The sequence below is a fragment of the Siniperca chuatsi genome, linkage group LG23, assembly GCF_020085105.1.
Source record: "Siniperca chuatsi isolate FFG_IHB_CAS linkage group LG23, ASM2008510v1, whole genome shotgun sequence".
NCBI lineage: Eukaryota > Metazoa > Chordata > Actinopteri > Centrarchiformes > Sinipercidae > Siniperca > Siniperca chuatsi.
In genome coordinates, this window is record NC_058064.1 from 9,813,678 (window position 1) to 9,841,300 (window position 27,623).

A 27,623-nucleotide genomic window follows, 5' to 3' on the forward strand; every position below is an offset into this window, starting at 1 on the left:
GATGAACACCATTCCTCCACAAGATATTCCCTCATTTATACTGTATAGACAACCTTTATTTAATCATGTCATCTAATTGACCTCAAGATCTCTTTTGCAAGAGAGACCTGAGTACAGCAGATAGAAAGAAAAACAAACATAGCCAGACATAACAAAAGGACATATAGCATGAGAGACAGTCACAGACATCATTAAATAGATTTGACGATGAAAGTTTATATTATATTATTTGGTTTTATGGAGATGGTGGTGTAGAGCATCCGTAGGTGTTCAACTGGGTTGAGATCTGGAGACTTTAAAGGCTGTAGCATTTTATTTATGTCAATTTCAAACTCACCAAACTATTCAGAGAGCCCTGGTGCACAGAAGCATCTGCATTTGACATGTTTCTCCACTCTTTTATTCAGGTTTTTTCTTTAATTTGTCCCCCGTCTGTATATAACCTGATTAACTAATTCTTACAGGGCTATACGTCATGAACACTGCCTTGTGTCTGTCTATGAAGAATTAGCAACTAATTGTATATGTGGTTAAAAGCATGTGTTTGTGACGTGAGAGCTGAGATGGAAGAAGTATTCATATCCTTTACTTGAGTAAAAGCAGCAACACCACACTGTAAAAAACACTCAAGCCCTGCATTCAAAATGTACTTAAGTGAAAGTACAAACGTATGATCAGCAAAATGCGGCAATGTATCAAACGCAAAAGTTCTCATTACACAGAATGGTCTTTTTTACTGTGTGTTACTGTATATTATGACACATATTTTACTTTTTGATTATTATAACTGATGAATTAACATGTAATCAGCGTTTAAATGTTGGGAGCCGAGGTGATTTTATCTAAAGATGCAAACATTTTTACAACATGTTTTGTGTGCAAAATCTGAATATGTAAATCAACTAGTAACTATAGCTGTCAGATAAATGTAGTAGAGTATAAAGGTCTTAGTTACTCTGAAATGTAATCGCAGTAGAATCCAAGTACAAAGTAGCAAGCACCTTGAAACTGTATTTAAAAACAGTACTTGAGTAAATGTACTTAGTAACTGTGAGTCACAGAAAGAATGAAATAGAGGGATGAAGTTAAGTAAGAGCAAGGTGGAATCCAGCACATGAAGGTCAGTGCTGCAGTAAGTCATCCATGCTGCTCCAACCTACATTACTGCTAGCAAATGTCCAGTAATCAAAAAAGCAGGTTCAGCACAAATCCAAAACACGTGGGACCTGTCCGATCTCATTGTCCTTTACCTAACCAATCTCTCTGTTCAAGGAACTGTCAAAACAGATTACTGATGCAAGCTTACAAATAAAAACAGTTTTCAGTTTCAAGTGCTATGGATTCACTGTGTTCCTTAAACCACATGTCCTTTCCTCACATAGAGAAAACAGGTATACAGCCTGCAAACTGCTGTTATCAGAATATCATTTCATCTCTGTAGGAGAACACTGAAGGATGAGTATGCTTGAGCTTGAAGTGAGTAGGTGTGTCCTTGCTCCTCCCTCACACTGCGCTCTCCACATGTGCGAAGGTTAGTCACCACGTTTACAGCTGCGCCTGTAACATATTATTGTACTTTCATAGACTATTTTCCAAGTCCATTGTCAGCCTCATAACCCTCCCTCTCTCCACCTGTCTTTTCACAAGACATTTTAAAAGGAAAACCCAGAGTATGGGAAACTAGCTGTAACTGCTGGCCCTGCATCTAGTAACAAATCACAGTCACTGTAAAGCAGGGGTATAATTGAAAGCTGTTTGAAATACTGTGGCAGCTCATAAGGCTCAATGATGGCTGTGTCCACCACATCACAAGGCCTGGTGTCTGAAAAAGAGTGCAGGAACAGGCAAGGAGGATCCTTGTCAAATTAGGTAGAGAATGGAGAAATTAAGCTCTAAGTTAAGTCTATGTTTGACTTCCAAAAACAGCACTACATTTAAACCTTTAAGTACCTGTGAGCATAGCACAGTTTAGGCCCACCATTGACTGGTTTTAATAATTTTAAATTCAAACAACCCTGATTGTTTTTTCAACTATCCCAGAATGACAGCAAGTTCAGCAAGAGCTTTATCCTGTGTTGGCACAGTGGAGTGTGGAAGTAGCTCTGGAAATGTAAGAGTATCATTATGTCAAACTGACGCATGACTGACATACATTAGCTGTCTAAAGACCATTTCTTACAGTACAAACTAGTAACATTTCAGGAGATTTATTTTTGTCTTTCAAACACTACTTTAAAATCACACTTACTTAGTATACTTGTGTTTCTTTTTAAAAATAATTTTTCACATTTGTATGTAAGGAGTTTCAGAAATCAATAGTTGCAATAAGAACCATGACTCCGTCCAAAATCATTCCCTCATTCACTATTCCGTTTATAATTTACACTCGACAGTTTACTCTATAGTGAGCAGCAGTAAACTGAGACTTCACACACTTAATCATTCCTCACTGACAAGTGTAGTGTCCCACGACTGTAATTTATATAATAATGGATTGCATTTATGGGATTCTTAGCAGAAAGTAGTATACATACAATGAATACTATTTTCTTTGCTCCATTGTGGAAATTTTTGAGGGCACTATACAGTATATTGCACAGAATTCATACTCAGAATTTGAAGACTCAAATAAAACGGCGGACAGAATATAGGAATGGGGAGAGATTTCAGACACAGCCCCTGAATATGCAGGGATTTTTCTGTGGGAATGCAAACAGTTTGATGCATCAGTACTGTTTGTGTGCAATGTCAGATCTGGGTTCAGATTTTGATGCCTTACTCATTGCTTCTGTCTTCTGACCTTAAGACTAGAGAAGAGGCAGAAAAAACTTGTTTCTCGGTAGGCTGAGCAGAAACATGATATAGTATGAAAAAAGCTAGTATAGTTTAGTATAGCATAGCATAGTATAGTACAGTTTAGTGTAATATGGTATACTATAGTATACTGTATGTTTGTATAGTATTGTGTAGTATAATATAGTACAGTTTAGTATAGTGAAGCACAGTACAGTTTAGAGCAATACAATATACTTTAGTACAATATAGTATCACTTTAAAATCACATGACTGATATATGTTTTAGACATACATTTCCTTGATGGGAATTAAACCTCGGGGTCTTGCAGTGTTATTTCCATCCTCTTCTGATTCACACAGAGACATAACTATTCCAGACCATACTTCTGTATTAGAACCAAGGGCGATATCCGGTCAGTCAAACTGATGTAGAACTGTTTCCAATTTCTGCTATTTCTTACCATTTCTGTTATTTCTGTCCGCCCATCCTCTCTGGAATGAAAATATACATTAATGCTCTTTCCTTCCGTAGCTCAAGTCTTACAAAGATAATAAAATGATAACGTGCTTCTGCATATGTCCCATAACAACTCTTTTCTGCTGATATAAATCTTAGATGCAAGCAAGTCTTTGTTTCTCCCAGAAAATGTGTTCTCCTTTTCTCTTTAGTGAAAAGTGCTGTCTTGAGAAGTTATGTCTAGATGAAAGTGTGTGACATGTTTATTTTTTAGCAGCTGGTGAAGTGAGGCAAGACGAGTAGGTTCAGTAGACAGTGTGGTGCGTTGTACATGCATACTGTATGCTGTTTAAACTATCTTTTTTAGAAACAATGTTTTGCAATGGTTTATGATGCATAGAAACCAGCAGAGAGAGAGAAATACAGCTGTTGCTATTACAGATAACTTTACTGCACCAGTTAAACATTTTCTAACAAATAGGCTGCAGTAGTCATGGAATCTAACACTGCAAACAGGTAGGCACAAAGAGAAAGACAGACAGCAACAGATGCATGAAAAACAGATTAACATGCAGAGACAATGCATGTAGATCATCAGAGGGTAAATATGATTACACATCCAGAATGACAAGAAGTAAAGTTCCCAGTCTCTCATCTGTACCTCATGTTATACTAGACCTAAAGGCTTTTGCAAACCTTCATGCACATTGCTGTATCCAGTGTAAAGTCAATCCACAGGAAGACAACATGTTAGTCCATGATAAGCTATAGAACGAGTTGCAGACTACGGTGTAAGTAGGTTAGACCCCAGGGGCCCTAAAGACACTGTCTGGTTTCAAACTGCCAAAGAATTATGACAGGGTTGCAACATCTGCTGCCTGAGAGGAAGACAGACAGTGATGGATGGCCAGGTGTGTTTTGTGTGTGTGTAGAAGCCCAGGAAACAGAACATGCATACTGTATGTGCACATTCACATACACCTACAAGCACCCTGGCTGTTAAATAAGCATACATCTATGACAAATGACAATTGCAATTTACAACAAATCATGAATGGACATTGCAAATTCACAAACATACGAGTGCACCAGTATGCATGGCTGTGTGCAACACACACACACACACACCCACACACACACACACACACAGTGACGGCTCACTGTTTAATACCTGCCAACAACTTACATATGAATGCATTTCCAGTTGAATAAATATCCCATCCGAAGAGATAAAGATTAATGATGTATTTATCATACAATGACAAGAGCTCCACGCTGCACATAAAAGATCAGTATCTAGATGTCAATGGCAAATCATATTTGATGAGATTACTGAACAGTAGGAAATATAATGCCACTTCACTGTCATTAAATACTACATTCATAAAACATGACGTGTACCGCATACTTTGTAGACATAAACTTTTCCAAGATGAACAGATACCTCCTTTAGTTACGAATCTGAACATATTAATATGAAAAGACAAAAAGAGCTGTTTTCTTCAACGTGCTACTATATTTATGCATAAGACATGCTTGTCAATCTGTGTGTGAGCCTGAATCATAATGTGTGTCAACACTGTATACCTTTAGGCCACTGAGCCAGTAAATACTACAAAGAGGAAAAGCGCATCTTTGCAAATAATTATACTGTAGTCACCTTATATATGGTCATTAATGCCATCACTTGTCATGTATACAGTATATAGCAAGTGCAAATGATCCAGACGGGTTGTGGCATGAGTAACAGATCACAGGAAAAGGCAAGTGCTGACAGTGAAATCTAACCTCAAGTGTTTGGCTAGGGCGTATCACATCACAGTCTGTGTAGTTTGTGGTAAGATAGCAACAAATGTGTGGTTTTGCAGTTGACTGTTAACTTTTGCAGGTACAGATTTTTGATGTTCTTTTATTAAACAGGCCAAGCTTATATTTTAAGTTATGTACTTTTATGTATTTACTGATTGATTGACTTCATCTCATTTTCTTCGAATGTTAATAACATGTATTGTTCAAAAAGCAGTTAGTTTGAATATTTACAATTGTGTTAGATGTCAGACACCCTAAAACCTTAAAAGCTACCCCTCCCTGTCCGCATCTCCTCCCTCTTCTGCTGGGTTTGGGCTGGGTCTGGGTGAAGGAGCCGGGCTGGGTGCTGCGGGGGTCTTGCGCCCAGTGGGGATTGGTGGCAGGATGGCCTTGACGTTGGATCCAGGACGTCTATCAGAAGAGGGAGACACGTCCACAGCTAGCTGATCTGTGCCTGGACGGGGGGCTTCTGGAGTTTGGCCTGATGGTATGAAATGGGAATATTTTACTTGACACAAGCACAGATATGGAAATACATCAACAAATCTTTAGAACTTAATACAGTCAGCTTGATTGTCTTATAATCAGGTATACAGTTTTGGTGATTTGCAGACAGTAAAGAGAGAGTTTCTAAACTATAAAATGAGTGACTAAAGTACACATGAAAAATATAGTTTGCATAGTTTGGAACAGTGTTGAAACTTAAAGCATAATAAGTGTACAACAAATTACTTGTAACTGTCTATTTCCTTGGCCTTTAGCACCTCAAAAATCCCTCCTCTCTTTGCGTTCTATATTTAACAACATAAAAACAACCTAAAATGATTTTAAAAAACAAAAACAATAATAACCTTTGAGTGTTTCCAAGGCGTGTCCCGGGACAGAGATATCCAGCGGCTCCACTAAGCCAGACAAGGCCCCGGCTGAACTGGGTCCAGACAGTGCTGAACTGGCACGAGACTCATCCGAGCTGCTCATCAAAGGAGGAAAAGAAGGGATGGAGGAAAAGAAAAGTTTCAAGTTCTTTATTGTCATATGCACAACAATTACAGTGAAGCAGTCATTGATAAAGAAATTCTTAATTCTTAGGCTCCCTCCAACAATGCTCCACAAAAGAAAATCACGCAAGTAAAAGAGAATCTAAGACATAAAATAGTGCATAAATTAAAATATAGGAATATAATATAATGTATATAGAATAAAATAAAATATAATACTGTGGTGGACAGGTAAGAACAGGACTTTTAGACAGGCAGTGCACTCATAAATATATATACTGTGATGGTTACACAGCTGTAAACAGGTGGTAAAAATAAATAAATAAATATACATATATAGACAAACTGTGATGTATACATGTATAAACAGTAGTAATAAATATATATAAATGGAGTTGTAAACAGTAACTAAGTAATAGTAGTATAAAGTAAAGTGACAACTGTCAAAAACCACAGAGGGTGAGGGAAAAAGACAGAAAAGGAGAGAAAAGGGAGGAAGACCTTCAAGTAGTGAGAGGTGTAATGTGTGCAGTGAAACAAAAAGTAGGTTGTTAAAGGAACGAGTGACAAAAGTGAGAAAAACACAAAATACATAGAGACTGAAGAGCTTCTACAAAAAGAAAATTTTGCAGAATGTGCTTTTGGAATTTTTACCATTATAAAACTGAGAACACCAAGAGGGAGATATTAACACTGTTATAGGCTGCATGCCATGATATTGATAATGTGACCATTGGTACTCAGTAAACAAACAGGTGCAGATTTTTGTCATTTAATTTACTCATATAGACAAGTCTATGACACACACACAACACTATGCAAAATTCCTATTAGAGGAATACAAAAGGATCCTCTGTTACAATAAGTGAGACAGACACACACAAGTAAAGACACATCCCTATTAAGAGTGGTGTAGACAGATGTCTGGAATCCTCTATAGAAATACTGAAGGGCTGAGTAATGCTAACAGCACATACTGGGGGCATGTATTGCTCAGACCGCGCTGACAGAACTTTCGTTGAAAGATTTTCAACACGTTTGGTAAAACTTGCATTCTGAGAACATGAACCCAAAGGCAACAAATTAATTTTTACTTAACATGCGCTGTATCTCTGCATGTATCTTAAATGCCCTCTTCTGAAAAAAGTAGAGAAAGCTGTGTGTGATGCTGCAAGCACAGAACACGCACATAACCACACATACCATGGCAATGCCTGACTGATTAAATCCATATTTGTGCAGTAAGCCTGTTTATTGAGTGTAAGTGTACACACAGGGGAGTCGAAAAGCAGCGAAAGCAATAAAATCAGAATTTATGAGCAAGTGTATTTGTGTGCAAGCAAGTGTGTGTCTGTGCATGTGGGATGTATGTTCAGATTTGTCCCCACATGGCTTGTACCAGTAGAATGAGCTCTATAAAAGTGAACATACAGTATGTTGTAAAAAAACAGGCCTAGGGAATAAAGAATACTACTACAAAAGCAGCTTTCCTGTTCCTAAATCTTCAGCTTCAGATTGTTTTTTATGAAACCACAAGACTTCCTCTGGATTCTGTTACCTCACCTCACCTGTTAAATCAAAATGCTACTATTATGAATTTAGAAACCATATACAGAGTGAAATATTATAAATTTATTCTCACACAGCAACATCTGGCCTTACTTGTGACTTTCGACTGCATTTGTAGAGTATGAGCACCTGTACGTGTGTATGCATCATGTATTTGTGTGTATTCTTACCTGCTGTCCTCACTGAAATGGGTACCAAGATCATGATTTTGCAGTGATGATGGTGGTGTTAGAGCAGAGCTAAGGTAAAGAAAAAATAGGACTAAATTCAATAATTCTTCTTCACAAGTATAAATCATATGTAAAAGCAATATCACATTCAGATTTGGTGTAGTTGGTGACAGGTACATTTTAAGACAACGGAGAGGAGAGTGCCACTACACAAGCCAATCATATTAACAAACAATTTGATTCAAATAACTTGGGCACCTGCCACTTCACCCTCAAGGTCAAACAATAATCCAAAACAAACCATCAAAACGCAATTAGGACAAGTGCACGAATTAAAACAATTTAGAAAGCTGAGAGTGCCCACTTGAAATTACGCATTGGAGTGCAGTGGAGTGCGTGGTACTTATAATGAACCTTTTGAAGAGCTGGCTGTACACCCCTGGACTCTTCCCCACTATAGCCTCTCTCACCAGCTGCTCACGCCTCCTGATGGAAGCTAGCTCCTGCAGAGGAGAGAGATGGAGAGAAGGAGGAGGAGCAGTTGAGAAGAAGTAGGAAGGTGAGAGGAAGGGGAGACATACAGGAGAGGGAGGTTGATGTGGAGGGTGAATAAAGGGGAGAGGAGAAGGGGGAAAAGGGGAGGAAAGTGGGGCAGGGGAGTGATGATGTATGGCAGTGAGGAAGAGAAAGCATCTTGTAAGAAGAGTGAGTTATTTTCCATACATTTGATACAGTCTAGATGTCTATTTAACATTCACTTACAGGCTTCATTAGCAATACATTTTTCATCAGACATCTTGTAACTCACAGCGGGGCTCTTCTGAGGGCTGAGCTCTGCCTGGATCTTGGTAAAATAGTTTCTGTAAGACAGATCTGAGGGGTCAAGAGCTGTGGCAGAGTGTGACATGAGTGTGCCTGATCCTGACCTCGACAGGGGTGAGGGTGGCTTCACCTCTGGCTCGTTACCTGAGACTGAGAGAGAAAGAGACAGATACTGTATATCAATACTGTCTAATACTGTATATGATGGTTACAGCATACATACATATAGGCACAAGATGCATAAACTGTGTATGCATGCACAAACATAAACAGAGAATACACTATGTAGAGAATGAAAAAAGATTTGCAGACATTATTTTTTTATTTAGACGACCAAATCTAATTTATAGCAATCTTTAAAGGGGCACTTCAGCGATTTAGTATTGCACTTCCATAAAGTTGAGTGACAGATTAAAAAAGAATGGTCAAAACTGATGTAGCATAGGACAAGATATGCTGATTTTTAGTTCCTAGCATAGGTCAAGTTCCAAAAACACAGATTTTTAAACTTCACACCTCCAGTTTGTAACACAAGGGATGTCACTTGAGTAATTTTTTCAGACTTAACAATGCTTCTCCAGAGCCAATGAAGATATTATACGTCTGTTTTCACAGGCTGAATAATACTTCCTGTTACTAGTAAATTGACTTTGACATGTAAAAAAGATTGCCCCTTTAAATAAAAATAAATAAAAAGTTAAAACTGTACAAGACACACTTGACTGCATTTTGCAGTGTCTTGCTGCAAAGGATTAGTGCCCTGATGCTCTGAGTCAGCTAATGATGATCTGAACAAACAAACAAATATACACCTGTGGAGGTGTTAGGGGATGCTCTGTTGTTGTTATCTCCTTCTTCCTCCTCCTCTAGCAACAGGTACTCCTTCACTACCTGCTTCAGTGTCTGATAGGCATCTTCCCAGTCATCTGCTCACACATCCAAGAGCACAAGAGCACACACACAGCACCACACAGAAAATTCTGGTTGTGAACAGAGCCAATGCATCTCCCATCAAACAGTAATGAATCAAAGATATGGGAATGATGACCTTAGTTTAATGAGGTGCTAGCTAGCAGTGCATAAAAGTGATGAGGTTCTGCGCTCCCTGTATGTTCATCTCATTAAGAAAACAGCTAACATGTCAGACTGCTTTCATGAGGGAATGATAAACACAGCTATTCTGTGGCTACGTGCCCTTAATACATGTGGTAATTAGATTGAAAGTGTAGTGTATGGATTTTAGTGAAGTGTGTTAATTTATCTAAGGCTATACCAATGACACTTGGACCAGGATAAGGCAGGGTATTTCTTTGGTCTGTGAGGCACTACAATGACAAACTGCCTGTGAACAGAGCAAGACTTCCAAATGTCTTTCTTACTAACATCATATCCAAGGTTGAATAAGCAGAAAGGAAAAATAATTCTCCCCCTGGGAATCAATTAAGTGTTTTCTTAGCTTAAATAGATTTTTGTTTAAAATGAATTGTGAACATTTATAATTACACTCTGTACTACAATTAAACTTCATTAACTAATAGTTAAATGGATCTGATTAGCCACTAGAAGATATTAAATTACCATTATTATTCTTTGTAATGCATTTAAATTAACAAATACAGCATCAAACAATGTGAATGAATACATTCCATGTCATAACAAAATACATCAATGACAAAGTGCTTCCTTGCCGTACCACAAGGGATAACATTATCGAAGAATCCCAGTCGTTGCCTGTTGGTATTGGTGTAGAGCTCTATACGTGACACCGCCATGTCAATCTGTGCCGGGGTATAGAGATCACGGCTTTTCAGGTGGCCCATGTACTTCTCTACCTGGGTGGGGATGAGCAGGATGTATCGAGGCTCAAAGTAGCTGTTCTTCAGACTGAACACACCCTGTGAGGATAGACAGACAGTTTTCAGCTCTGTTTATTGCAACATGGAATTCTATTTGAACTGTTCGAACTGTACAGACTTTGCTCTAGCGACTTTGGAGATAAAAATTAACTATATAACAACCCAAATCCACTGGCAACACACTCCCTCACACAGACAGGTAAAAGCAATTTAGTATTCCACACAGTATGTGTGAGTCTTATCCTGAATCATTGAAAATGTTATTTATTAGCTTTCATTCCAATAAAGCACACTATTGATACAGAGAAAGAAGCTTCACTCTCTGCCCCAGGGGTTTAAAACAAAACTGATGCTCTTGGAAGTAAAACTTTTGTATTACTTAAATATCACTTTAACGGAACAAAACAAATATGGTTTGCAGTTGCTTTATGTAATAGTTTTAAAACAAAAATTCATATTTGCTGGGTTTTCAAGAAATAACTTGAAAGCACAAGTGCTTCTCATCACGTGAGATGGACATCAGCACTTTCTGAGGGTTTCTGCTAAGGAGATGGGGAGGGTTGGTGGATTAGAGCACAGAAATTAAGTTAAAATTCTTTCCAGTGGAGTAGGTTTGCAAAAAAGTTTACGCTACTGGATGAACAGATCACTTCACCCAAATTATTCAAAAAACGATAACACTTTACTTTAATCCCCCCATTTAGCTTTTATAAGCAGAATATACACATTTAATAAGTTGTTTATAACCCACTGTAATGTAGTAGTAAGCAGATAGAAGTATTTACTAATGTACAGTATTTGTAAACAACTATAACTTCTCCTATGAAGATATATTTTATATTACTACAACTGTGTTTTACTATATTGTCATTTATCGGTTTATACACCAGCAGAGTTTTAGTTGTTGACCTTAATAAACACTTATACCTGCTTACAACTACATTATAGTGTGTTATAAGCCATTTATTAAATGTTTATGTACTACTTAAAGTAAACACATTTTCACATTTATTGTAAATGTAATAACTGTATAACTGTAAGACCTTTTAAGGATTAGAGGTTAGACAATGTGCTGTTTCAGGACCTTGTGAGGAATGCTTATTTTAGTTTTTATTTCACTGGTTGTGCTTTAGAAAATGTGTCTAGCATATAGTAACATATTGTATAGAACATGGCACATACTATATACAGTATATCCCATGTTGCTGGTAGATCCTCCATCTCTAATTCATGTCAGTCTACTGGCTTTATTGACCACATATGGTATTAGCCTACTTGATGTACTCCATACGCACCTCTAGCTCCATATGCACACAGCAGGCTAGTCCTTCTCTGGCTACATCCTCTATGGCATCTCTGGTCAGACCGTACCTGTGACCCCCGTACTGCATGGTCTGGATAAACTTACCCTAAAAGGAAGTTTCCAGTTATGAGGGGAAAGAATGAGAGAACATTTTAGCGCAGCACTTTATTGCCCCAATACTCATCATGTTACCACACTTATGAGCACCATTCATCTCCTAAAGTGGACATAATACTTGACATAGATACACAACCCCAGCATGTTCTGTCATGATTAACAACCTAAAGGTAATATGCCCACCTGTGAACTGAACTTTTGACCTGGTGGTCACTGCAATAATCTCTCTTTGTTACTTCTCAAAAAACGCCCCCTGACCTTTTGTCTGCCAGCTTTTGGGGCAGTTTTATTTGAACAGCATAATTTATAACTCTCAACAAGCTTATGGCTAACTAAAACAAGTCATTCTTGTTCTTTGGTTTGTGGTAACAAAAGGGAATTTATATATATATAAATAAAACTGAAACTATTTGTTATTTGTTATTGATTCCAAATAAATGATCTTGTATGAATTCTATTAATGTAATTTCGTAGCTGTTTGTGCAAATGTAATTTTTGAGTATTGTTTTCAAAGTGTTGTTTTGTTTTGTATTGTTTTACTGAAGTGTATTTGACTGTATTACTGTGGGTTACTATATTTAAAACACAGCACAGACTTGGTCAAATCAACAATAAAACTGACCTGTCAATTAAATGGCCACATGTGGAGCCAGTAGCAGTAAACAGTATGCCAACAAATAACGGGTAATCTAACTTGGCTTTATTTTGTTTTGTGTTATTTTTCCTAAATAAAAATAGCCTCAACTCTGTCCTCTCTGCCTTTTAGAACAGCATACAGCATGAAAGACTGTATGATAAGAGAAAACTCATTAACTGTGAGTCACTACATTTTAAATTGAGGTAATTTTTACTGATAATTTACATAAGATATACTATGTGTTTCCAGAAGATACTAAGTCAAACAATAAAAATTCAGTTACAAACGTGTGATTCCATACTACCAGCCTTGGATGCTATTCAGACAAAATTGCACAGCAGGTGTTCCTTGTGTTTACAACACAGTAATGAGTATAATAAGTACCAAAGACTGCTGATTGGGGTTCATTTTGTATAAGAACAGCCACAAGAAGTGGGTTCAATAGGTTATGATTGCATAGTTACTGAAAAGCACATCTGAGGGAAATAGGAGTGAAGAGGAAGAGGGCAGCTGACACATGAAAGGTGAGAGCATGAAGAGTAAGAAAAGGGAGGACAGGACAGCGATAAACCAAGTAACTGGTAACAGAAGAATGGAGGGTGAAGGAGAAGAATGGACAAATCAAGTTGAGGGAGGGACAGACTGTAAAGGTAACCTGATCCACTTCCTCTGTTGGAGTAGACAAAAGGCATAAATTCCAGCATCAAAGCCCTTGCTGTGTAAATCACTACATGACCCAGACCCCTTTCCATCATCCCCCACCACTCTTACATAACAGGCAGCTTGACAAGAGGGACAAGATGGAAAACAAATGTGTCAAAGACCTCCGACCTCAGCACCCACTTTTCTGACTCTAAGTAAACTGTTAAGTCCACTCATTTGATAATTTTGTTATCTTCAAAGCATATGAGCACACACTTGGTGTAATGAATGAGATCCAGCTGCTGTTGATGAACACAAATACAAACTGATCATGAAAATAAAATCAGAGCCTGGCAGTAGCTGACCCGCTAAGAAAAGAGGTATATTATATGGAAGTATGACCAATGTCTGCATGTTGATGATATTAAAACCCATTAGCTCTTGGTATCCTTGTGCAGTTTTCTCGGACTAATAATCATCACTAGCATGGCAAGCGTTTTAGGAGATGCTTTGATAGGTCATCCTTAAGCGAAATTTAATTAATGTAGCCATTACACCTTATCAAAAAAGCTCAATTCAACTAAATGTATCTTTGTTAAATGAAATATCAGCCAGTTAAAGTAAAATCAATCCATTCAAGTAAAACTAATTATCTCAACTACTCAACTCATTATAGCTAGTGAGTGAATTAAATCTGAAACTCGCTGAAGGAGCTATATGAATCAAGGACACGTAAAAAAAAAGCTTTTAAAAACCCAGTGTACATTTAATTAACTTGTGGTGAGTACTAATCTGTTTGCATGATTTATGACACTGAGTGCATAAGAATATTTTGAGTGCAGAACTCAAAATAACCTTGAAACACGTATTTTGTTCTCATGTAGTCACTTCACATCTACATCTGTGATGTACAAAAAAGCTTAATGGCAACAAAGCTAACGCACCATGTGAATCATGTTCTGAAAACCTTCCTCACTGACAAAATGGTAATCAATTCCATTCTCCTCTCCAAAGTAGGGCCCCCTTGTGGTGTGACAGGTTCTGTGGAGACATACACACACGCACGCGCACACACACACACACACACGCATGCACGCACGCCACACACACACACACACACACACAAGGTAGAGAAACATATCCAGCCATATGATTTATGAGGTCTAAGTATGTGAAAAATCTCTAAAAATGTAGTCATTGATTTTAGTATCAGCGCAAGTACTATTAACTGACACTACCTCTGAGGAGTCAGCATGTGACCGTGACATGTGATATGTGTACAGAAAGTACGAGACTGACCCATAGGCAAAGTATTCGCTGAACTCCTGACACAGTCTGTGAGCCAACTCTCTCTTCCCACAGCCTTGAGGACCGGTCAGAACCAGCATAGGATATGGAGAGTCTGTACTGGGCAAAGTACTGCTTGGAGACACACACACACACACACACACACACACACACACACACAAACACAGGTTTCTGATAAACTTTAGAGGTACGTTCTATCTAACCAAAGATGAGCAAGACTTAAGTTTATTAAACCAAGAAGCCAGAGCATAAACTTCTCCAGTCGTGAAAGCCACACCTACAGTCAATATAAACGGGAGCCTTGTGGGCAATATGGCTGTGCTCTTTCTAGGAAGCACAGAGGAGAATGGTAAATTGACTGTAGCTGCAGCATTTTATTTGCTGATGATGGATGTTTTCAAAAAAAGTGCTGATGCATGAAGACATTTTTTTTAGGGAGTAGATAATTTGAGCAATACAAAAACACTGCAGATAAAATGCTGCTCATGTTTGAAAACAACTTTCTTAATAGTTGATTTTACAAGATTTTTATGATTATGACATTTGACTGTAAACCTTCATATTCTGAGCACACTTCCTAAACAGTGTTTCAGTGTTTCCTGTCACCTCAGTCAACATTTTGTATTATCCTTAATATCTTTTTTGTATTTTCCTTAATATTACATTAAAGGAATTTAAAAGTTTTATCTTAAAGGTTCTGTATATGAGATTCAGAACATTAATATAGCAGCAAACAACTATTTAATATGTAAAGATATAGTGGAGTAATGGCATCCTGAGCAGAGAATGACATCACATTCCCTCTAACTGTGTTGTTATTCCAACTTCTCTGTGCTTTGTTTATACAGCTGCACCGGCCACGCATGCATGTTAGTGCATGTGAGTCCCTCCGTGTGAAACTGTTCATCTGTGAGGAGAGTGACATAACAGCTGTTTTTTTCTCATCTAACGCCGGGAATTAAGGATTTATTTCGACCAGAGTTGGTGATTGTTGGAACAGTGGAAAGACTAACAAATATGGTTTAGGTGAATTATATTTTGTTTCTGTCGAGTTTGAGTGAAGTGTGTTTAATGATGGTCTGCGAGGAAAAATTATTGGGTTTTTTTTCCAATGGAGTTTGGTGCACCGTAGCACCCATTTGTTTTGGTCTGAGATGCTGGTGCTCTAGTGCGACATTTAGTGGCAGCACGTGTCGCTTACAGCTCCTATAAGCTTTATGTTCAGGAACAAGGCAGAGGACTATTCAGAAGTTAGGATAGGAAACAATACTGTATATTTGTACCAACCTGTCATAGACCACCTGGGGCTGCATCAGCTGATACACCATGTGGGTCATGTGATCCCTGGCTGCCACCACATCCAAAGGAGGGTCATACTTGTTTACTGATGACACCTGGGATTTAAGGTTAGTAATCAAGTGTCATATACTGTAAGCAATTCCACATCTATGACAGCTGACGTAAGTTGGTGGCATTCATTCTAGCTTTGTAAAAAAGGGATCAGTGTAGTATCTTGATTAAACATGGAGGTCAGGTGTGTTGAGACACTATATTTGTGCTGTTAAATTGCAACATTTCTCTGGTCATGAAATTACCAAAATGATTATTATGTTTATGTATACCTTTTCTTCAGCAGTGACTTTCTCTTGATCCAGCACTGTCAAATGTTGAAGTAGGAAGACGACTGCCAGCCTGTAATCAGGTTGCTCCTACCAATTACATATACATCGCATATATTACAAAAACATAATGATGAATCTGTACTTAAAGCACAAACTTTTTCTCTGTTGTCAATAAAGTAAAAGTATGTACAGTGTGAATACAGTAAACAAAGGTGCCTGGGTAAAACACTATCAACTTTGAAAAGGCATATACAGATGGAAGTCATCATAGAAGCGTGAGTGCTTACAGGCTGGGTACAGAACACATGATGACTAGATGCTGGAGAGTGGACCTCTGTTATACACAGTATATCTCCGCACATTAAATAAATGTTCTCATAGTAGAACGCTGTGGTCAGTAAAGGGTTGGGTTACCTGTATATGGTTTCCCAGCAGGTTCAGGTCCCTCAATAGGAAAAGATCATGAATGTGTTTGCACTCCTGAATTTCACTAATCTGAAACAAAGTGTAATAGTTTATTTGTAGTTTTCAAAATTAGAAACCTGTTGAGCGTGAAAGTTCATTCTTGACCTTGTCTACGACTACTATTTTGTCAAACTAGAATTTTGTTGTTGTATTAAAGTGTACTCATATTGGAGTCTGCTCATCATTTTGTGGATATTTCCTAATCTGTTGAAACTCTGTACTGTATGTGTGATTACTTCATCCACCTGAACCAGGACTTCCAAACTGGCCGGTCTACAGAAATGTATGACAGGGAGACCTAAAATGGTGACAGGTTTTGATCCTAAAACAGTCATGCATCCTATTGAAATGTCCTCAAACAACACCTAGCTATTCACACACTGTGACAATATAAAACAGCGAAACTAACATTTTTATACGCGTTTAAAGAGAATTTCCGGTACCAGAACTCAATATTTCCTACATGGTACATGTACTTTGTTTGTTCACAGGATAAATTATTCATATTTTCAGTAAACGTGTGGTGCAAATCTACATTTTTTCTTTCATTTTAATCTCATAAATTAGTTTAATCGCTTGTAAAATTTAGGCCGACATATTTGTGCTGTTAACCAACTCTTTCTGAAGGTTCTCTCAGATCAATACCAGATTTTTCTCCAGATTGATGGAGCCCAGTAGGTGGAGATTCTGGAGGCCAGAAAGACTGGTGATGCGGTTCAGAGACAAGTCAAGAACCTGCAGACTCTTCAGATTTTCCAACCCTTCGATCCCCTCCAGCTGGTTCCCCCTCTGGACACAGACAGTATACAGGACACATTTAAAGAGGCAAATATGTAATATTCATAAATATGCATGCGTACACGCTTCCATCCCACAGTTCTATTTCATATACAGTCAGTGATTCCCATTAATAAATATTAAGGACGTGCCATGGTCACTCTGCAGGGTGCCTGAACCTTCTTTCCCCTCAGTAGTGAGTTGAGTGGCAGGCCTGCCTCTCTCTGCTAAATCCTGACAGGTGAGGACTGACAGCCAAACAGCTGGTGAGGTGCTAGCGCAGCACGCTAACCAACTACAGAACCAGACCTCGACACTCCTCCCTTGTCAGGGTCCCCAGCCTGATTCTCACTCCATTCCACTGACTAAAGTTGTTATCTAGCCGTCTGGCCACACCTCACCCTGCTCTTGCCAAGCATGTTGCCTGGCAGAGGACTGCTGTCAGTGGGGGTGGGTGACTGCGCTGGTCCCCTGAAGCTCTAGGTCGGTACTGTGATGGGCTGTGAAACAGGCTGGCTGACAGGGCTGTGCTGTTTAGGGAGGCAGCATGTGAGGAAGAGGGGTCAGGGATGGGATTAGATGGATGCTGGATGAACAAGGTATGTGTGAGTGTGAGTGTGTGTGTGTGTGTGTGTGCTGAACTTGGTCCAGGCTCACTCAAACACCAGCAGCTGGTCCCAAAGCAAAGCTACAGACAGGGGCAGACACAGCCAGACCGATGGCTGCTGACAATGAGGAAACACTGATAAAGGACAGAACACGCATCTGCGCACATGCACACACGCGAGCAGAAAGAGAGAGAGAGGGGGAGAGAGAAAAGGCCTGCTGTTGGACCATATGGTGATTCTTGAACAGGGGGCCAAGGTTTTACTGAAGGTAAAAATGCGGCCAAAAACAGAGACATAAAGAGAAAGACAAAAGGGAGAGAATAGAGAGACACACAAATAGGTGAAATTTATCATACATGAGGTAAAATACACACAATAAGAAAGACAACTCTGAAATAACTCCTACTGTGCGCGTGTGTGTGTGTGTGTGTGTGTGTGTGTGTGTGTGTGTGTAGTGTGTAGATACTAGACAACACATGGAGGGAAACAACCTCCTGAGAAGCAATGCCATACATGTAAATGGAAGTCTTGCCAAGCAATGGCAAAGAAAGACAAATGAGATCTTTGTTTAAAATTCATGTTTGTAAGTATGTGCTTCAATGCACTGTATGTATGAATGTTTGTGTGTGAATGTGCACTCTGTTTATCATATTTCTGACTGTAATAGAGTAGGACCTACAAGGCAGAGGTGTGTGAGAGGCAGACCGTCCAGGCCGCTGATCCTCGAGATCTTGTTGTGTGCCAGGCTGAGATGGGTGAGCCTGCAACACTGCTCAAGACCACTGATCTCACTGAAACTGTTGTCTGAGTATGGGCATGTTAAGAATAATACACAAGGGAAAAATGCAGTTCAACATAATGCTGTTAAGTATATTTTCATAGACATTATCATATATGGGTAAAGAATGAAGCCTATAGGGTTTTGAAAAAAATGTTTTTTGAGTGTGTCACTGACAGAGAAAGAAGCAAAGACAAAGAAAGTGTGTGTGTGAGTTCATGTGCACATGGATGAATATAAATGTCTCTCAGTAAGGATACAGCCCAGATCCAGTTCACTAAGAGATGAATAGGCTGACAAATCCTTCATTTTTGTCATACGGTTGTGGGAGAAATTGACTTCCTGAAAAAAAAAAAAGCAGCACACTATTTACCAAAGTCATGAAAGTCTCACTGAAGAAATTCTTCGACTAAATCCATAGAGTATGGGAAAGAATTTTCAATTTGCTAAAGTTCACTGTCATTCAAGGGCAGTTAATGCCTTGTAAGCATATTCAAAGTGACTACAGATGGGGTATGGAAATCCAGGCCTATCTTGAGGGAATAGCACGAGAGAGTGAAGCCCAAGCCAACAATCAAATGTGGTCTTATCCTGTCAGCTCAAGGTCCTGTGTTACCTTTAGATTCTTGGGTGGCTGGAATCCAAAGAAGATGGAGATTTCATTGTGAGAAGCGTCCAGGATGACGAGGTAGGGCATGTGGCTCACACAGGATAAATCTAGCAGTTGAGAAAATAAGAGTATTGATCAAAGGAAAAAGACAGCCACAGAAAAATAAAATATTCAAATGTAAATAAATCATGTCTTAATTACATCTTGCTATATCTTTTTTTCAGAGTAGTCATAGGCTTATATAAATAGCAGGATGCTTAATTAATCTGAGAATAGCAAAAAGTCACCTTTAATTTTGTTGTGTGGCAGTTCCAGCTTTTGAAGATGGACATAACTGCATAAAACGGAGATGTCACTGAGATTGTGATTCTAGAGTAGAGAAAAACACAAACTAAATTTGCCTCAAAATTAAACTGCAAAGAGAACTGTCAACATAACAGTAACATGACACTATGTGAATGTAAATGGATTCATCGGGGACTGCCTTGTCTTGATAAATCAGACAGTCAACGTACTCGAAAGCCATATAATGCCATTTACAAATGCTGTCAGTGTAGATAAGTGTCTTACAGGCAGAGACAGGTGGTGGTACAAGTGTTGCAGCCCAGGGCCAAAGCGTCCAAGGTTGGACACATAGCTGGCGACTACCTCAGCAGTTAAAACACCATCCTTCTGTAAACATAAAAAAATAAAATGTAGTATTTTATTATAATAGTGAAGCTAGCATGTGTAGCCCTCGCTGGATTTACAACTATAGGCATCCCTGCAATAACAATGCAGATACAGAATTATAAAAGCATCACCTAGTGCTCACAGCTTCCTGCCCCCAAAAGTACACATGCACCTACCCATGCAGTACACACACAAACATTATGCTTAAGAAGGATGCACACCACTCTTAATTGCTCTTAATGCGGCTATCGCAAATAGAAAATAATCAACCATTTGACCTTGCTGTGTTGTTTTACTTCCCCAGACCTCTTGCACAAGGTTACCTGCTTCACCTGTTGCACAACAACAAATATGGAGGTTTATTCAAACTGCTCCATTAATATGCAGTCACTCAGCCTTTGTTTTTTTTTTTACCCTGATTCCACTTTGGTACAATGCGACATTATAGATTACATTTTTGTATTTGTGAAAACAATAAAATGAAAGAAACTGAAACAAAAAAATTAAATTCTAAGAAATGTAAAGACACACTACATGTAGTTTACAAAGTTTTACCAGCTAAGGAGCTATTCCTTACCTCCATCTCTCCGTTGTCTTCTAGATCATCGCAGCTGGGAGCCTCTGCAAAGGCAGCGTCATTGTGAGACCCTGGGGGGCAGCAGCTAGGCGACGCTGAGGAAAACTGTTGACTCGTTGTTTCCTTCATTATTTCATGATGAAAACTCCGCGACGAGGGACTAAAGACTGACTGATAAGCAGTCAAAGTGAGGACTTTGTCATTAAAGTGTCTAAATATCCGTGTTTCAGCTAACTCTAACTAGTAAGTTAGCTTCACACCGTCGTTGCTGGGCAACGCTAAGACAAGTGAGAGGTGAAAGGAACTCTGGGTCATGTAGTTTGCTTGCTACCAAAAGCGACAGTGGCACTGACAGAACCCCTCGATACCTTTATTTCCACAGGTGTTTAAGGAGAAGGGAAAAACGTACAACTCTGCAAAGAGCCCACCTTACATCATTTACTTGACATGGATCCCCAAAAGCAACTAACTGCACAAAACCTAGGTGATTCTAATGGAGTGATGACTACTAAAGTTTTTTTAGCATTATTTTTGTATTGTGTTCAGAACTTTTAGGCACTTTTACATACACAATTTAGGAGTTTGACTTATAGCTGTAAAATGAGAAATCTGTTTCTCAGTTAAAAGAATAAAATGTTAAAATGTAGGCCTCTGCCACTACAATGTTTTACAAACATTACTGACGCATCCAAAGATTTAGAAAACACTAATAACTTCAATTTATTTTTTGCCCACAACAACACAAGCCTTCAGGTGGTGTGTTGTTTGTGTTAATTTTTCTGTTTCCAATACGCTGCACCTTTGCACTTTTTGGTCATGTCACACAGCACATCACACCTGTCAGGTAAAGTACATCCTCTAGTGTTGGTTTTGGATCCATCTCGCTCATATAAGGCGGTAACATCCCGGGTGCATCAAAACAGTGATGGACTGTGCTGTCACGTGTGGAAGAGGTGTTACTGCATGCATGAACTCTTGTTAGTTGTACTACCCCCAATGGAAAATATGACTGTTATGCAACCACACAAGGAAAAACACTGTACAAAACAACATTGGAATTTGAAGATTTAATATTTTCTGTGCATTAGTGTATGCAATGACAAATCATGTGTGCTTAATTTAGAGCAGACAAACATTTCAGAGCATTTATAAGATGACACTCAGCAACCAGAGGAACAATGAGGATGTCTAAACTTGTTCAAGGCTAACACAGATTGATGTCTAGAATCCAATACATTCTGACGTGAAACATATAAATTACTCTAATTGAACAGATATATATATGCAAAATAAAGGTCCATAGCAAAGAAAAAGAAACATAGAAGTAGCTGAACTGAGTTCTGCCTCCAAGTAAATGGAAATGTACTTTTATTACATTTTACATATTTCATTCATCAATAAAAAGCATGGACAACAGGATTGGTTCGTACTTACATATACGGAGTACGCCCAATACATAAGCCTTCTGGACTTTTATGGGTTGTGTGTGCAGTGTGATAATAGTATAATACTATCTGTGTGTGACATGAAAATCATTTAACATTGTATTAAAGTTTCCCATGTATAACATTACAAAAGTAGCTCTGAAGTGAACAGCTGAATGAGCGGATTTTAGATTTTACACCAAGTGTACGTTTCAGAGTGGTAGGCACCCCTCAGCAGCTCCATGGTTGTTTTCCCATCGATCCCAGCCTATGTGTCATTATGATGGATTGCTCTGTGGGCTTCAGGGAGACCAGCGCTGGGCCCGCTGTATTGACAAGGCTCCCCTTCCCCTCTCCTCCTCTCGTTAAGTACTTCTCTCCCAAGTTAATGAACTAAAAACAGGCAGGGTTGCAGGGAGCGGAATGATTTGCGATCGTCTCGTTTATATGTTTAGTTCACTTTAAAAGACTTGAGCACATGTAGTGGGGACAGCAATATAAAGATTCAGAATTGCATCGATTTGGTTTATAGAGATAGTATGACTGATGAAATGTTTTCCCACACATGAATTAACACAAAAAGCGCAAGTCATTCCACTGTAGTGTGCTGGACTTGAAATATAACATTTGAAATAAACCTTGTCCCTGTTTCACGGAAGGATGAAACTGAAATCAGCAAAAATATCTTCATTACGGTGTCTCTTTTATCCAATTTGTAAAAAACGTTAATCAACTCGCACAAGTTTATGGCACAAACTATAAAAAGGCAGGTAAACAGATTTATAACAGCCATAGATGATATAGTTCTCAGCTAGAGAAATCTTTGGGGACCAACCCAATTTGGCAGCAGGCAGAAGATGTGGCCTCATTCAGACAGTCTAATCTGGCATCTGTTATTGCAGACAGAAACAGTGGGCCCATGGGGCTGCCAGAAGAGGAGAGACAGAGGTGTAATTGAGAGCAGCAGTTTAGATCTAATAGGAAAATGAGATGAGATGGGGCCTAAGTTTGGGTGAGTGTCCAAGACAATCGCCTTTTATCTGGAGCTGGAGTCATGGTGAGCCGGGGACTGCTGGAGTCGGAGCGCAAGTGCTGCATTTATTGTGTCTTTTAAAAAGTGGAAATTGACAATATAGGTTACCTTATGACATAGATACATAGGGAACGACTTGCAAAGTTGTGTTAGTTGTCACCTCGCTTCCCAATTAGTGAGTCAGTGCTGCATAGGCTGATATATATATATATATTATCTACATGCCCAGAGTTGGAAGAAAGTATATCTGTGTCAACCCTCGACTACAATGCATTTCAGCACATCAGGCAAGATGAAATGAAGAAGACACACTTTCCATCAACAGATTTCACACACATTATGATCTAGGTCTAAAGCAAGCCTCTATTTAAGTGTTTTCTAACCCAATTCTTAAATATGCCCTGTCCTGCAAGTTTTTGCTCTATCATTCTTTACTCTTGCCTACATGACCCACTTTATCTGCTGCACATGTTCCTGCTAGACAGATCTAAAGGAGTTGAAACTAAAATTTGTAGGAGAGACGTTGAGATTGGGAAACACACCGTTATTCTCTTTCACTAGTCATCTTTATCTGATGTCCAGTCAACTCAACCCTCGTCTGGACACTGTCCTGTTTTATCATTACACTGTAGTGATCTTCTTGTCCTTGGTGGCCTGTTTGATGGCGGCCTGCTCACAGATGATCTCCTTCAGCCTCTGCAGCCGGATGTTTTGGGTGCTCAGGTCCCCTACACCTGTCTGGCTGCGATGGAGTAAGGACAGGGCATTGATGTACTCCAGCTCAGTGTAGCGAACACCCTGGTCCACCACCAGATTCAGCAGCTCATCTGCAGTGTTGTACAGCATTTCATAGTATTGCCTGAATGTAGAGATATGAGGAATGAAGTGGGAGAGAAAAAATGACAGGTAGTTATGGATGAAGAAAATGAGTAGAGAGAGAAACAGCGTAAAGAAAAGGACAGAAAATAGAGGTGAAGCAGGGGAGAGAAAGAAAAAAAATTAATAACACTTTGTATTCCTCTGTTTTGCATTATGCCAGTGCAGAATCAAAAGGAGCAACAACAACAAAGGGAAAACACAAAAGCCAAACTAACTGCTGTTGCTGTCAAGCCCAATTTCCTTAAAAAGGACTTCAAGGATCTCACCCTGCCGCCACTGGGAGCTGAAGGAAGAGGGAAAACATTCACCGGCTACAAACTACTGAGACCGTTTTAATGAAACACTGCTGACAGAGCCAAAAGAGGAAGGAGGTGTGTGTAGAATTAATAGCTCTTTAACCAGGACCTAATGCCACAATGGGCTATTTGAAAAAGACCATAAAGTACACACTGATAAAGAAGGAGCACAAAGGGAGAATGAGTATTAGCGAATAACACACACTAAAACATCAGACATAAAGGTCAAATATGCCAGACAGAAGTGAGGACAGACTGTGTGTGTATTTGTTTTTATATATGCTGTCTGTATTCATTTTTACTGAATATTTAGAGGTAGACCTTTTGTGTATGTGAGCACAGGATGTAATGCTCATTAGAATCAATTCACAGAGCAGTAGAAAATATTTGGCCATAAATATGGATTCTAGTAGGAAGGTAACTTGTCATAAACACAATTTACACATTTCTGTGCAGAAAGCACTGCTGGAGGTAAGGTAATGCACAGGAGAGTGTAGGGATGCAGGATAGACAATTTTCTTTGCTGGGGGGCAAAACAGGTCAAATACCTCGGAGAATGTGTGAGTGTGAGAGAGAGAGATAGGTATTGTGTCAGCCAGACAACTATGCTCTCAAACACATACAGGAACAGCAAAATCCAGGCACACACTAGAATAGATTTCACCACTATCTGCCCCCCTGGCTATGGGACAAATCCCATTATCTAAAGATACACTAAATGTTACACTTCCATACAGTAGTTGTCGATAAAGTCAGAGCAAGAGGACAAGAGGTGAGCTACATACATACTGTACAATGAATTATGGGAGAACATTAAAGAACCTAGTTTTTGTTCTTTATGTACAAATGATGTGTATTTTAGTTTACAAATAATCTCACCTCAAGGTCCATGTATCAGCTCTTCTGGAGCTTTTTATCATATCACAATGTTCTTTACATTTTTGCTGACCATTTTTGAATGCATGTTGTACAAATTGCTATATTTTTTGATGTATTTCTCCTACTGTCCTAAGCAGCTATTGGTTTCCATTAATTTCTGTATGATATGAAAATCAATAAGGTGACTCTTGAAACTTGCTTGAGTTGTGTAATTCATCACGATGCAGATCAAGTCTGTGTTCGTTTTTGTCAATATTACATTGTTGTTGCGTGGTAATTCAGTAAATTGAATCCTCCTGTATAGAAATGGATGGGAACCAATGGAGGCCTGGAGCGGTAGGAAAAAAAAAACAAAAATCTAATTTCTAAAACACAGAAGCATTGGTTGCAAAATGCTTAGCCATGACGTAAAGTAAATGTGATTTAAAGTAGAACAAGCTAAAACATGTAAAACCGCTGGTATAATACTTCTCCTTCCTTTCACTTTGGTGCAAGATTTAATATTGAAGTTGTTTTTTACAGCATGTCTACATGGGAGGCGTGTCAGCTGCATTTTTCAGTCGTCCGTCTCATGTGCGGAAGAGATATGCTTCTATTTTAATCAATCCAGCTGTCTGCAAAGGCTGCGTAACGGCTCGCGTTTCACTTTTGCTAAATGCGCATGAATTATTTTTACACTTCAAATCTATTTTCTTGCATTTTACACGCGTAACTACAATGATTGTGTGTTGGGCTCTGATTCACTGCCAAAACACGGGTGACATACACTCAATACTGGGCCTGAATGCATCCTGCGCAGACAGGGGTGGACTGAAGCTGCTGCTACTGCTCTGCTAACGTGCTGCTCACGCTACGCCTCCTGTGTAGATACAATGCCATGGCTCCCCATATAACAAGAGTGGCAATATATGTATTTTAATGAGCTTGTCTCCGTGTGACACTGAAAATACTCTGAATGTTGTGCTGAAACAGTTTTAACTTTCAGGCAAAAGAAGCTTCCTTTACAAGCATAAACTGGCCACCTTGGCCAAGGGCAGATGCCAGTCACTCAACAGCAGTGGTTCCTGCTGCTTTGTGAGTGCACAGCCGTTCAGTGAAGAGAGTTAGCCTAATTGTAGTTCTGACGTTGATAGGCTGAAGAAAAGCCTTGGAGGTGTTGTGGTTGAGAAAAAAAATGTTAGGTCCAACTCTTTTCAAATCTTTCTTTGTGTGACAGCAGAGAAAAAGAGTGATTTATAATTATGTCCATCAAAGCATCTGGAGAGAGAGAAGGTTAAGTTCTCTATTGTGCCAGAGGAAGATGAAAGTAAATGGATTCAAATCTTTAGTGATTTCTGATATGGTGCAGTAAAAAGACACTTTGGTAAGAAAAGATATTTTTATCTCATTTATTTGGCTCCTCCACCTATCCAAGACCCATTCCCTTCTAGAGATGATCATTTTCGGTGCTAACGAGGCGATAATGAGCACTCAGGGAGCTTCTGTTCCAAGGTGTTTTATGTGCTGTCATTTTGAAGATTCAACAGTAGAAAAAGACCTGGAAAGAATAATGGAGGGGTACAATGAATGAGATGGAGATGTACAAAGAGAGGAAGAAAACTGTGATGGCTGAAGAGATGAGTGAGGAATAGAGGTGAATGATATCTGTTTTTTGGTCTTCCCTTTACAAGTTATTCCCTTGGTCATTGAAGCATTTGCATTCTGTCTCACTCTCCATACTGCTCTCAATTTCTCTCCAAGGTCTTGTTCATTTTTCCATCCCTGAGTTCATTTCATGAAAAAGCTTGTCAATATTGATGAGGGTCACAGTGGTTCACTCCTTAACCAGGGGCAAGACTTGTGGTTTTATCTCACACTGAAATGTGCTGTGTAATTTGCATGTTTGTCTTTCTAGCTGATACTGTGAATGTCTAAATGTTAGTGCCGTCGAATATTTCTCTGTTTTGTATCTGTTTGTATCTACACAGTTTGTGTTTAAGTGTTGGCACATTTACCTCAAAAACAGCAAAACGCCAGCTCGAAAGCATCATTCCCTAGACCCAGCGATTACTTGCACGCTTGACGCAAATCACCTCTTTATATGATCTAATAGGAAAAACACACCCAAAAAGATAAACACACATTTCTTTTGTTGAGAGAAGAACCTTTGAACAGAAGGCTTCCCTCTTTCAAATATCCATCCTCGGCTCTCAATGGGAAACAGCTTAGCAGAGGAAAGAAATTGTTGATTTTGAACAGAGCAATAAACAGGAGTAGAAACTGCACCTGACTACCTCAGACTGATTTACTCTAACTCTCTAAAGAGGCATAATTATTGCAAACCTCTGTACAGTAGATGTGTGTAAAGCATTTTTGTAAACAGTTTAGTTAGTTTTTTTAGTTCTACAGTTATTTGTTACGGTACGTGGGTCTAAATTGCCTGTTGCTGTGAATGTGAGTGTATTTGTCTGTATGCGTCAGCCCTGTAATAGCTTGGCGATCTGTTCAAGGTGCATTTGCGTGTTGCCCAGTGTGCTGGC

General features: G+C 39.0%; 2 protein-coding genes across 8 annotated transcripts in view; both read right to left on the reverse strand.

Moving 5' to 3' along the window:
- Window positions 1-3,682: 3,682 nt before the first annotated feature.
- lrguk (leucine-rich repeats and guanylate kinase domain containing) lies at window positions 3,683-20,865 on the reverse strand. 7 transcript variants are annotated; one of them, XM_044186674.1, is made up of 21 exons: window positions 20,594-20,865; window positions 20,340-20,348; window positions 19,915-20,016; window positions 19,632-19,713; window positions 19,351-19,451; window positions 18,995-19,076; window positions 18,636-18,760; window positions 17,217-17,360; window positions 16,521-16,601; window positions 16,107-16,193; window positions 15,772-15,878; window positions 14,476-14,598; window positions 14,121-14,217; window positions 11,773-11,886; window positions 10,315-10,516; window positions 9,434-9,547; window positions 8,608-8,771; window positions 8,214-8,302; window positions 7,800-7,868; window positions 5,914-6,032; window positions 3,683-5,543 (listed from the first exon to the last, which is right to left on the reverse strand). In XM_044186674.1, the coding sequence occupies exons 1-21, from the start codon at window positions 20,720-20,722 to the stop codon at window positions 5,332-5,334; spliced, it is 2,352 nt and encodes a 783-aa protein (XP_044042609.1). In that variant the 5' UTR covers window positions 20,723-20,865; the 3' UTR covers window positions 3,683-5,331. The 7 variants fall into 7 exon arrangements, with proteins under 7 accessions (XP_044042609.1, XP_044042608.1, XP_044042607.1 ...); XM_044186673.1 differs by having other exon boundaries at window positions 14,476-14,595; window positions 20,295-20,348; XM_044186672.1 differs by having other exon boundaries at window positions 20,295-20,348.
- A 780-nt stretch (window positions 20,866-21,645) lies between these two features.
- Window positions 21,646-27,623, reverse strand: part of exoc4 (exocyst complex component 4) — a 114,722-nt gene continuing 108,744 nt past the window's right edge. The window contains exon 20 of the mRNA XM_044185814.1: window positions 21,646-23,909. Within this exon, the coding sequence (XP_044041749.1) occupies window positions 23,672-23,909 (238 nt within the window). The 3' untranslated portion in view covers window positions 21,646-23,671. The remainder of the gene's footprint in view (window positions 23,910-27,623) is intronic.